Genomic DNA, 12,498 nt, shown 5'->3' on the forward strand with positions numbered 1-12,498 from the left:
GCAACTCTGCTGAATGCATGAAGGATTTGACAGAAAAGGAATCTGCAGCCGAAACAGAAACAACATCTCAAGAATTGGAAGAAAGAGAGCGAGGAGAGGAGAAAGAACAATTGGAAAACACTAACAAAAAGCCTACGATGGTGGAATGTAAGGGAAAAGACCTTTGGATTATTTGGATTACAACTCTGCAAAAGATGTTAAGGATGAAGGAGGAGGCCCCTGAAGTATCTGGAATTCAGGAATTTAAAGGACAGAAGAAATATGATTGGGGCTTTCCTTTAGATCATGAAAGGCTGGTTGTCTTTGGGCAGCAGTTGTTACCAAACATTCTGGTGGGAAGAAAAATTGGAGTGATGGAGAATGGATTGCTTCGGGATTTGATGACTGATATAAGAGATTTCCAACAAAACCGTCGGAGAGGAACTGAAAGTGACTTAAAGGCCTCGGACGTGAGGAATCCGGGCTAAAAACTACGGATGACTTTTATTTGAAAAGGGACCAGAACCTGGGAAGGGGGGAGGGGGAAACAGAAGGGTAAGAACGATGATGAATTTCGGGTTGGGTGAAAAGGGTCTATTTTAAAAAAAAACAAAAAAAAAACGGGGAATCTGTGGAAGGGAACCTAGGCCGACCTTAGGAAAGAAATCTAAATGTTTATAAGATTTGGGAAAAGAGAAATGGGATTAATCATGAAGAGATACATTAAAAATATCAATTATAGGTTAAGAAGATGAAACTAAAATTTGTTGAGTAAATCATGAGAATAGGGATGTATGAAGAGGGGGTGGGGGGAAGTCTGGGGAATTAGGTTAAGAAAATAAGATGTTGAGACTATATTTGTTTTGTTTTTGTTGTATTCTTGTGCGTCTGTCTTTTAAAAATGTGAAAACCCAATAAAAATTATTATAAAAAAAAGAAAATGTCACACTGAAATTTGAAGCAGACAATCAGCTCTCTCAAGCTTGTTCATTAGTTTGCAGAAGCATCTCATGCTCTTGCTAATAACAAAGTTAACATACTAGGAATGTCTCTTCCTCCTCTGGTTCACTGAGAGGTTCAGAGAATGAGCAATCAAAAGCCACCCAATAGAACCATGTGCAGACAGGGTGAGAATATAGCAGGTAAAAAGGCAAATGCTGTATCATACTGAGGAAACAATTTAGGATATTGCATTCTACCTAAATAGGAGCTGACCAGTGCTTCCCCTTTCAGCACAGTCTGCTGCAGTTCTTCTGGCCCACCCAACATAAGGGCTCAGTAGACATGTCACTTTAAACCACTGTTAAGCTTAGCTATGCTTTAAAGGTACACCCACAGCTAAGGGTTAAAGCAGGGGGGGGGACTTTGGTGCTACAGATGTTGCTGAACTGAAACTCCCCCCAGTCCAGCAAGCATGGTCAATGTCCAGGGATGGTGCAAACTGTAGCTCTGCAACATCTGGAGGGCCAAGGGTTCCTCTCAATATACCTGGCTGAAAGGGGCACACAAGTGAGGCTGCTGTCTAAAGCAGGGTGGTCCAACATGCTGCCCAGGGGCCACATGTGGCCCTTGATGCCTTTTTGGGCGGCCCTCAGAAACATCTGGCACTGGGATTTGGGAAGAAGGAAGGAGGACTCTTAACAGGGTCCTAGAGTCCTCCCACCTCCTTCCCAAAGTCTAGTTAGCACTTCCCCAGCTTTGGGGAGAAAGTGGGAGGACTCTAGGACCCTGCCTTCCAAATGCCTGGTGCTTGGGGCATCCAATTTTGGCCTTACTCCTCCCCTCACAAGACGAGGCCCACAGGTTCCATGTTGAAAGACTCTTGCGGCCTACTTGGTATTGAGATTTTGGGCCATCGTGGTCTAGAGGTATGACCAATTACTGAAGTATCAAGACACCAAAGGCCAGAAAGCTTTGTGATCTGCAGAACCAGGGCTACATAGCTGGAGGGAAGCTAAATACCATCTTTGTTCAGCATTCACTTCAACAGAGTGCCATCAGTAGGTTAGACACGACAGTGCAGCCTACAGAATGTCACGCAAACTATGAAAACATTAAAGATGCCTGCAGGACAACGGAGCATTTCAGCACAGCTAAAGCATGAAATGTTAAAAAGGAACAATGCTACCAAGTGGATAAAATGTATCGCTAGACCAGGCCAGTCACTGTTGCTGTTGGTTGCCTTCATTCCTCAAAAAACCAAACCTGCCACCTTCCTGCATTAAATAATTAACCCACTGCCATTTTTAGAAACCACATAAAGTCAAGCTGACTTTGCAACTATTTCCCCCCCTCTTCATCTGCACAAAAACCTTTCCCTCAAATTACCCAGCAACAGATGACCTAAAAGGCCTCCCTATATAAACCTGCCCAGGTGCTGAGATCCTCAGGTGAGCACCTTTTCTCGGTCCCATCAACATCAGAGGCATGGTTAGGGGTGACACAGGAAAGAGCCTTTTCAAATTCCCTCCCAAGAGAAGTCAGACTGGCTCCCTCTTTGCTATCCTTCCGCTGGCAGACTAAAACCTTCCTGCTCAGAGAAGCAGACAGGGCTGACCACTGGGGACTGCTGTCAGAGCAAATTGCTTGTCTCTGATGTATTCTAATTACTGCTTTTAGCTAGTTTGCTATTACTTTGCATTTTATCATGTTTTTAAATGTTGCAAGCTGTCCTGAATCCCAACTTGGAAGAATAATAATAATAATAATAATAATAATAATAATAATAATGGCATCTTTGGGCAGGGTAGAAGACAAAGAGGCCTGCTTCTTGTTCACAATCACTGCTTCATCCATACAATCTACTTACTGGTTACTCTTAAGAGGGAAGTGATCCTATAATGTGCTCCTACTCCCCAGGGCCTCAACTGACTTCTCAACACAGAAAGAAAGTTCTGAAGGTTTTCCATCTCAGAGAACTTTCATCTTCATGGACGATCCCATTCTGGCAAGAATGAAACACTGGCTGGCGGCCAAGGCTGGCCACTCCCCGTGGCGTTTTGCTTCCTGACCTAACGGACTGGTAGCCGCAAAGGGCAGCTTTCTGATCTATCTTTGTAGAGCTGCAGCGCTCTCGGCGTATGGGTGCATTAAAGGTCACTTGTAACATCACACTTTGCCCTAATGCTATTATTACATTTTGGACACTTGGCCACAGAGAAACATTCGAAAAAGGTTTCCTCGTACTTCTCATCCCAAAGGATGAGTATCGCTTGTTAGCACTTTCTCCCAAACGCTGGAAATAGGGCAGCACCTTTAGGTGATATGACTAGCCACTAATATTGGTTAAGATTTACGGCAATATTTCAGGTGCTGTTTTACTGGGTTTGTTCTAGGGATTTGTCCTAAGGTATATAGGGCAATATAAAAATTCAATAAATAATAGTAATAATTTTTGTATGGTTTTTACTGCACTGCAATGGTTCTCTTCTCCTCCCTGATTTTAAAATAGGCTTTTAAGGTTTTAAATCTTTATAAATCTTTATACACTTGGTGAAGCAAGCAACTAATACACTGAAATAACAGCTTTGAACGTAGGAGGCTGAATCAAGATGTGGTACTAGTATTGAGGTCAATGAAACCTGTTAAGATTTTATCTCATTGTGGTATAAAGCAATGCTTTTCAAACTATCCAATGTGGTGGACCAGCAACACCCACCCATACCCCAGGGACTGGTACCATATTTGGTTCCTGAAACATGCCACTCAATCTGGGTTGTGGTGGAGCTGCGCTGGACCAGCAGCCCAATGCCTTGAAGACCAGCGCCAGTCTGTGGACTACCACTTTGTGGAACACTGGTTTAAAGGACACTGACATTTAATGCGTACAAAAAAAAAAAAAACAACTCTGCAAAGCTAGCAGTGACTGCATTTCCTTATTTCAGAGGCAGAGATACTAAAAAAATGATCTTTAATTTACCCTGCACTTTTGAATGAAATCTGAATAAATTCCATAAATTATCCAGCTAGAGCACATCAAAGCTAGATGTCACACCTAGGCATGGTGCAGTTCTTTTTAACTAGGAGCTGGAAAGACTTCCAGCTCTAGAGGGACTGCAAGGAGTCAGGGTGGGGCGAGGCTTTATCTCCATTACAACTAATGGATATTGATCTAGGCATCCTGCGATAGGCAGCTGTATGGCAGGCCATGGGAGTCGATCCTGAAGCAGAACTGCAGATGCATCCACATCAAACATGCTTTCAACATATCACGCCTCTAAATTTAAGATTCTAAAACTTGGGGGATTTTTCTTGTGGTTGGGGGGGGCAACCTTCTCAGTTTAAAGGCTCTTGCACAAACCACCCTTTCATTCCAGTTGTAAAACAGCTATCACTTTTTATACTCAAAGCAAATCAGAATCCCACGCACAGGGAAGCTTGCAAGCAATGGCAGGCCCCCAACCTTTAACAACGACAACGATTTATTCCCCACCCCCCTCTACCTAAGGCCCCAGGGTGGGTTGCAACAATTAAAACACAGAATGTTATAAACAGTTTAAAGCAACTTGCAATCACAGAAATAAGGTGGGTTCCAAATAAACCCATCTCAAGCGTTAATGGCAAGGCTGAAGAGGTACTTTTAACCAGCACTTGCCAGGTGTGCTAAGGGACAAACTAAACTGTATTAACCTTAAATGCAGGCCCTGGTATCTTTTAGACTAGCAAGTGTGCCAATTGCTAGCTTAAGGAAACCCTGCCAATGGCACTGTCTGGGCAGGAGAATGTATGCTGTGGTCCTTCCATTTTAGCAGAGGACAATTCGTGGCAGCGAGTTGCCTTCATACTAACCCAACTGCCTTAATATTTGACCAGCCAGCAGATGCAGCAAAGTCTTGAAGAGGGGGTCATGCTTCTGAGCTCTTCCATCAGGACAGTACATACACACTGCCCAGCAAATTCATGCTTCGGCAAATTCATGGGAGATAAAGCTATCGAGAGCTACCAGTCCTGATCACTGTATGCTACCTTCAGGGAACAGAGGCAGCATGCATCTGAATGCCCACTGCTGGGCATTCAGCAGTGAAAAAAGTGCTGTTGTGCTCAGCTCCTGCTTGTGGCCTTCCTGTAGGCATTTGGTTGACCATTGTAGGAAGCACGGCATTGGATTAGATGGGCTTTGGCCTGGTCCAACATGGCTCTTCTTAGATTCAGGTAAAAGAGGACACATGCCAGCAGCATGATTTTGTGCACTGTCTTCAATAAGCCATAGTTGCCCATGTTGACAAGTTGTCTTAGAAAGTAACCACAAACTACAATCAGGATATAGTCTAAAGCAGGCATAGGCAAACTCCAGCCCTCCAGGTGTTTGGAACTACAATTCCCATCATCCCTGACCACTTGTCCTCTTAGCTAGGGATGGTGGGAATTGCAGTCCCAAACATCTGGAGGGCCGGAGTTTGCCTATGCCTGCTCTAAAGGCTCAGACTAACTATTAGGCTGTGGGTGCATTTAACTGTAGCAGTGGAGAAGCAATTTTGGGGAGATGTTAGAAGAGACCTAATAATGAATGCCTACTGCAAAAAAAGTGAATGGTTAACTACAGTATAGATGGCAATAAAGACAATTAAGTGCATTAGTTGCGAAAGCAGAAGCGAATGAGGACCTAAAATCCACTGTCCATTCCAACAGGAGAGGTGTCAATCCAAATTCAATCACTACATTTCTGCATTACCTTGGACAAATGCCATTTGTACACTCTCTGATACCACCTGGGTGCACTGCAGCTTCTACTCTTATGCGTGACATCATTGAGTTGCTACGGAAATGAGTGCGAGGTCATAAGTCTCCCACACAGCTGGAAGTGGGGTAGAGGGAAATAGTGTTGCACAAAGTGGCAAAAGGAGATGGAGAAAAATATCAAGCGTTAACTCAGCCCCGGGCCATTAAGATGGGCTTTAAATTTTCTTTTCTGAGTAGAGCAGGCCAGATCTTTGTGTTGGCCCTAGGAGGAAGCACTGAGCAAAGATTTCCAAAAAAAAACCCCAACCCAGATACCAACACAGCTGGACTCAAAGTGCTGTAACATCCCAGGCTACTGTTTTAGAAGAGATTAGCATTTCTACTTCTTTACACAGATTTATTTGCTAAGGTACATTTAAGGCAATTACAGCAATAAAGCAACAGAAATAGAGGGTTGCTGAAAGTATCAGTCTTCAGGTAGTCATAAAATGAAATGCACAGATCTTAAAATACAGAGTTTTACCCCTTGCATTCAGTTAGATTACTCTGTAAGCACTGACTGACATCAAATCATCCTGCAGAGAGGGATGCTCAAATATTAACACAGCACTACCGTGCCACTAGGCTGATTCCCCACCCTAATTATGCTGCTAGCTGCATCGTCTTCTGCTCCTAGCTAAGCTTCAGCAGTTTCACATGCTTGACAAACGAACGGTTACGACAAAATGGTGCAATCAGGGAGAGAGAGCAGCATCCCAGGCAAGACTGCGACAATTCTGGATCAGTATTCACTATTCATCAGAGACAGAGGCCACGCTGGCTTCTCTTAAAGGCTCAGACCTGACTAACAAGACAAATATAAAGAACCGTTCTCCTCTTTAAAGCAACCCCTCCCTCCCTCTCTCCACCCAGTCTAGCCTCTCTGCAATATGACAAATGCAGAATCTTCTGGAATGACTTGATACTGCCTCCTACGATCGCTTTGTTTGCAAGATCACATCAAAGATTTCTCTCTTTTTTTTCCCCTTTACTTATTGAACACTCAAAGAGGCCACCTGTATTTTTTTAAAAAAAAAAATACCCTAGTTGCACAATTTAAGAACTGTTCTATTTACAGCTGTCGTTTTAAAACATAAAAATTAACAGCACGTCATCCTATCTTAAGCCCCTTTTTGAAAAGCTAACCTAGATAAATACTAAGATTGCTAGAGATTGAAGTCACCGGTCTTTCCGAATTGCACGCCTTTTTCTCACCTGAGAGAATAATGTATAATAGTGGACAGGGTGAGGGGAGAGAGAAATAACCCTAGGGAAAGATTTGCCTACTGGTTAACCTACATATCTGATTCGAGCTTTCTCCCTGTAATACCATACCACCCTGCAAAAGTGTGTTAAGATAGGGTGGAAGCCTTGCAGATCATTTACATCCCCCAAAAAATGTAATCTTAAGGCCAGCTCTTTGCAATGAAGACAGTTCCTTGCCCTGTCATGAGGCAGATTAAGAGAGGGTATGGTAGGTGATTGTGGGTGGGGTTGGTTGGGGGGGTAGGGAGGGAACAGAAGATGAATTCATGGGAAAGGCACCGCCCAAGCACCAGGGAGGGAGAGATAAAGAGGGGGCAGAGGACACAGCACAGGTTACACTCTGCCCTTCACTTTTTTCTCCAACAGGGTGAAACAAGAGGGGACCCATATATAAATTGCACTGTCATCGCCACCACCCCACTTCTCTCCCTCAAAGCAGAAGAGAAACCATTTTTAACTAGGCCCAATGATAAGGCAGAAAAGAGGACACCCTCTTTACTTCGTCCAAAGAGGATGGCGCCTAATCTTACAAAGCAAACCCCCCCCATCAGACCTGAAACAGAAGCACATGCCTTTTGGTGTGTAAGGTGCCTCTGAAACACTGAAGGTACTCCACGGGAAGAGGGGATTTGAGAGCACCTTAAGCCCAGAGCAGCATTTGGAAAAAAGAGCCACCCAAGGGGGTCAAAATGGTACCTGGACATTTCAATGGGGGCCACTATGCCCTAAGGGATAAATGAGAAATCTGGGGAAGCAGGGACCAAGCAAAGTGTTAGATGGTAAGAGAGGATGCATAGGGTGGCCAAGCATTTTCAGGGACAGACTGACATGGAAAAGGACAGGAAAGAGCATCCCTGTAAAAAGGGGGGAATTGCAACTTTAGGGAGGGGCATCTCCAGGAGGGGGGGGGAGCATCATGTTCCCTTCCCATTACACTTACTCAGGGAGGGGCATCTATTCCAGGAATGCTGCTTTTATTGTTTAAGGCACCTTTTGAAGCTGCATTTCCCTACCAAAATATGAATGCAGGCAGCATGTATGGATATCTGTGTGTGTGTGTGTGAATGTGTGAGGTCCAGTGGTGATGGTTAAAGATGACACTGACCCCAAGCAGGGGAATTATCCTTTGGGCACATGGGGAAGAGAGAGCAAATCTCTTTTTGCTCTAGGCATGGTGGAGCAGGAGAAGAGTTCAGGGCTTGGCTCTGCAAGGCCATTTCTACCTCCCAGGGGAAATGCTTGCAAGGTGGGGTGGAGAATGGGAGTGACAAGAGAAGAAGAAACCTTACTCACTCCCCAAAGCATTTTCTGTACGGGGCAAGGAAAGGGATGGACAAGAAGGACCTCTGTGTGTGTGTGTGTGTGTGTGTGTGTATATACACACACACACAAACACACAGAGTAATGCCTCCACAGAGAGCCAGTTGCAGACCTGCCCCCCCCCCTCAAAATGAAGAGAATTCATCAATGGCATTTCCTCTAGCCATCATTTAATTTGGGATGGAGCAGACAGAAAATCTAAATACATTCTAAAATTGGGAGGGGGGATTTTCTGTGGAAACATTCTCCCCCTCCCTTTAATTTTTGCCCTTTGTATGAATTATTTCTCCCACCCTCAAGACAGAGAAAAAGAGACCCCTGCTTACCACCACCACCACAAATCAAAGCATTTATGCTTTTGAAGCATGCGGATTAAATATGTGCATTGGTCCCCTACTCAAAAATAAACACATTTTCTGTGCAAGAAATAATACATAGCATACACTCTCCTCAGAGAACATGTCCATTTCTCTACCCCCCCCAGCTTTCTTTTTTTGCCAGTATGTTGATCTCCCCCTCCCAATAAATTAATATGAGGTCCATTTCTCCCATTTCTCTTAATAATGAAAAACCCTGTCAATTGCCACCACCGCTCTCCCCATCCAATAAATGAATATATGGTGTCAGGAAGACAAAATTATCTCACCCTACCAAAAATGCCCCCTCCTCGTGTCAAAAGAAAGAAAAGGCACGTTATCCTCCTTCAGTCACTGAACAAATCTAAGGAACAGTTGCAAATTCTCTCACTTATCTCCAATAATATCCACCAGAAGCAATATATTCTACACGTTGATTAACGTAATTTATTTTAATTTACAATAATAATCAATACTGTATGTTAACATTTTGATTTAATATATTTATGCACGTTAAGGAGGGGTGAATTATCTGACCCACTAAATGAAGAATACTAACCAGTAGACACATCCTACTCCCCTCCACTAAAAAAAAAAAGGGAAATTGGGGTGGGGAGCTGGGAATCCCCCCTTTTAATAATATCTCCCAGAAATTTCCCCCCAGAGGAAAAAAAAATCTCAATTCCCCCCCCCCTTTCTCTCAATAAAAAAGGGTGGCACACACACCCCCCCGCAACAAAGGAGGCAGACGGGAGGGAGGGGAAAGGGGAAAAGAGGGAGGGAAGGCCCTTCTGCGGTGGCGGCCGCGGCGGCAGCAGCAGCGGAGGAAACCGGGAGGAGGAGGGAGGAGGAGAGACTCACGTTCTTCATGGCAGCCGCCATGTCGTCGTATCTCTCGGCTTGCTCAGCCAGCCGGGCTTTCTGCACCAGCTGCTCGCGGTCCACCATCTTTCTTCTTCTTTTTAATTCTTGGCTTGGACTTTTATCAAAATAACAGTAGTAGTAATAATAATGGCAGCAAAGCTATCTCTCGTTTATCCCGACCGCGCGCTGAAGGTGAGAGAGAAACGCAAAAACAAAACGGGAGGAGGAACGGGAGAGAGAGAGAGGGGAAAGAAGGAAGGGCGGCAATGGAACGAGAGGCAGGCGCGCGCGCCAATCAGGGCCGGCCGAACGCTGGGCGCGCGCGAAGCAGGCAAGCAGGCGGTTAAGCTGCTTGCTGCTGCTGCTGCTCCTCCCGCCGCTGTTCCCTGAGCGCGAGACGGACTTTCGCTTCTTTCCCCCCTCACGCTCGCGCCGCTACTGCTCTCGCTCTCTCGCACGGCAACAACAGCGGGCTGTAGTAGCTGCGGCGGCTGCACCCGGGCGGCGTGCGCATGCGCCCCTATTTCTCCTCTCCCGTCTCCCCTCCTCTGAGGGATCCTCCCGCAGCACGTAGACCCCGCCTCCCCCTCTCCCCACCAGAGCCCCTATTGGAGCCGCGCGCTCCTCCCGCCCGCCCTTTTTTCCTTTGCCTTCTAAAGGAAAAGAAAGAGGCGCCAAACCGCCGCGCGGTTCTCTTTCCCTTCTCGCTCACACCCCCACCGCCTCACAAAGACTATCCCACCGCCTACGCGAAGGGCACCATGGGAGTTGTAGTTTGCTCTCTGTCCCGGGGTGTTAAAGCACGCTTTGAGTCTGAGGGAAAGCCCTCTGAGAGGGAGCCTCCATTTCCCATAAAGCAACGCGTGCCTCGCTATTAGTACGAAAAATTGTATTTATACGTATACGTATTGTCTTTATACGTATATATACATATAAAGACAATACGTATACGTATAAATACAATTTTTACGTATATATACATATACGTACACATTCATACAGTTTTGTGTTCATATATGTACAGACACACAATGTGTGTGTGTGTATAATGTATATTTAACATCAATGCAGTTCATGTATTTATCATGTCGATGCAAATATTAAACATGTCGTTAGTATGCGAATTAAATCAAATCATATTAAATTGATTATAGTACAAAATACTGGTCCTGTCACAGTAACCTAATTATTTTAAATTCATTATAACCTTCCCTCTGCTGCTTCCAGTAAAGCTCTGTTTTGTCTTCACAATAGCCCACTGTGGCAAGTTAGGCTGATACAGAATGTCCACCCAAAGCCACTCATTGGGTATCATTCAAACACCGATCTCTCCTGCCTTAAGTCACATCCATACCGCATACTCAAAACACATGGAAATCATATTTCAATTATATTTATTAAGTTTTCAAATATACAAGAACAAAAAGAACAACATATCCCCCCCCCCAGAAAACCCACCCTTTGCAAATATCTTCCCAACACGGGATCATTGACAAATCATAATACAGACATTTCAGCGGAAAGAAGAAAAGAGAAGTAATAGGACAAAGTCCATTTCTGAAAAAGACAAAGCCTCATCCAATCCAATCTTTTCCATATCTGGCATGTATTTTTGTACATCTGATGTATGGAAGTCATATTTAAAAGCACCTTTAGAGAGAATCCCAGAAGTATAGTTTGCCCCTCACAAAGCTGCAATTCCCAGCACACATTACAATCTACAGTTCTCAGGATTCTTAGGGGGAAGCCATGCAGTTTAAATGCATGGTGTGGATGTGATCCTAGCCTTACCCAACCTGTAAGCAGGACCAAATTGCAACAGCACTCTCCACACTTGTGATTCCCAGCAATGTGCATTCAGAGACAAATAATATAGCCAATGTCCTCTCTCCCAAAATACCCAGATACGGTATATAAGTATAGTACAAGCAAAAACCCATTGGCCGGCAGAACAAGACTCAAGCGAAAGAGAAAGACAAGTGGATCTTCTAGAGTTACAGATCAATATACAAGAACATAAAATAATGTGGAAATAGCTGTATATGGAACCAACAACAAAATGCTGCAGTGTTGAGTCCTTCTGTGTAAGCCTGACACCACTGTGCCCCTCTTATATATGATTATTAAAATAGTTGCTTTCCTACATGACATTTTTCAACAAGGAGACAAGAAATGTGAAGTCTCATGCACAAGCATGAGGTGGACAAAAAGCAGGACCTCTTTGAGTATAAGGACTCTCCTCACATGCCTCCAAGCCTTTCCAGAAATTAAGTTCTCCCCCCACCCTTGCCCTATAGTCAAGCGATGACAAACCTTGTGCTTCAGCACTGGAGGAAGCACCCTACAAGGAGCCTTCAAAGAACTGAATTGGATGAAAGGAACTGGAAAGATTATTTCTCAACAAGAGAGATCACACTCCTGCTAAGTGCCTGTACCACTTTTAAGAAAGGCATGCATGGACTGCACTGCCATCAAAATCAACACTGGAAATAATCTAATATCTGGGAAATTGGGTCACAGCTCTCAGGTGAAAAGGAATATACTGAGAACTGCCAAGAAGGGCCTTCTTGGTAGTGGCACTCTTCCTGCCCACCTGAAAATTCAAACCCTGGAGGTCTGGCACCCTAATTAAGGTGCAGGATCCAGCCATAAGTCCATGCAACAGACATGCGGAGTCTTCCAGGGCTGCAGTAAGAACATCTACATGCAAAGGCTTTGCAGGAAAGGCAAATTCCTTGTTTCATAATACCATAATACATCATTGTGGTCCTATATGGGTCCATTATTTGGTGAAGTGTATCCCCCCCCCCCAATGCCACTACAGTTGCTCATAAGCCATGGTTTTTGTAAGATCTCTGGAGAGTCAAACCTTTTATAACTGTATTATGAGACATAGGATATACTTTTTTACGAGCCGTTTTAATGATAATGCTGCTTTACACTGTTGTCCATTTTCAAAGCTACCCAAGTTAATGTTCCTCACTTGGATAATCAC

The 12,498-nt window shown here is 44.4% G+C and overlaps 1 protein-coding gene across 1 annotated transcript in view; it reads right to left on the minus strand.

Annotated features, from left to right (window-relative positions):
* The window catches only part of YWHAG (tyrosine 3-monooxygenase/tryptophan 5-monooxygenase activation protein gamma), a 32,997-nt gene extending 22,964 nt beyond the window's left edge, over window positions 1-10,033 (minus strand). The window contains exon 1 of the mRNA XM_081890697.1: window positions 9,501-10,033. Within this exon, the coding sequence (XP_081746823.1) occupies window positions 9,501-9,587 (87 nt within the window). The 5' untranslated portion in view covers window positions 9,588-10,033. The remainder of the gene's footprint in view (window positions 1-9,500) is intronic.
* Between the last annotated feature and the right edge of the window lie 2,465 nt (window positions 10,034-12,498).

This window comes from Podarcis melisellensis, assembly GCF_964234715.1.
Source record: "Podarcis melisellensis genome assembly, chromosome: 15".
In the NCBI taxonomy this organism is placed as follows: domain Eukaryota; kingdom Metazoa; phylum Chordata; class Lepidosauria; order Squamata; family Lacertidae; genus Podarcis; species Podarcis melisellensis.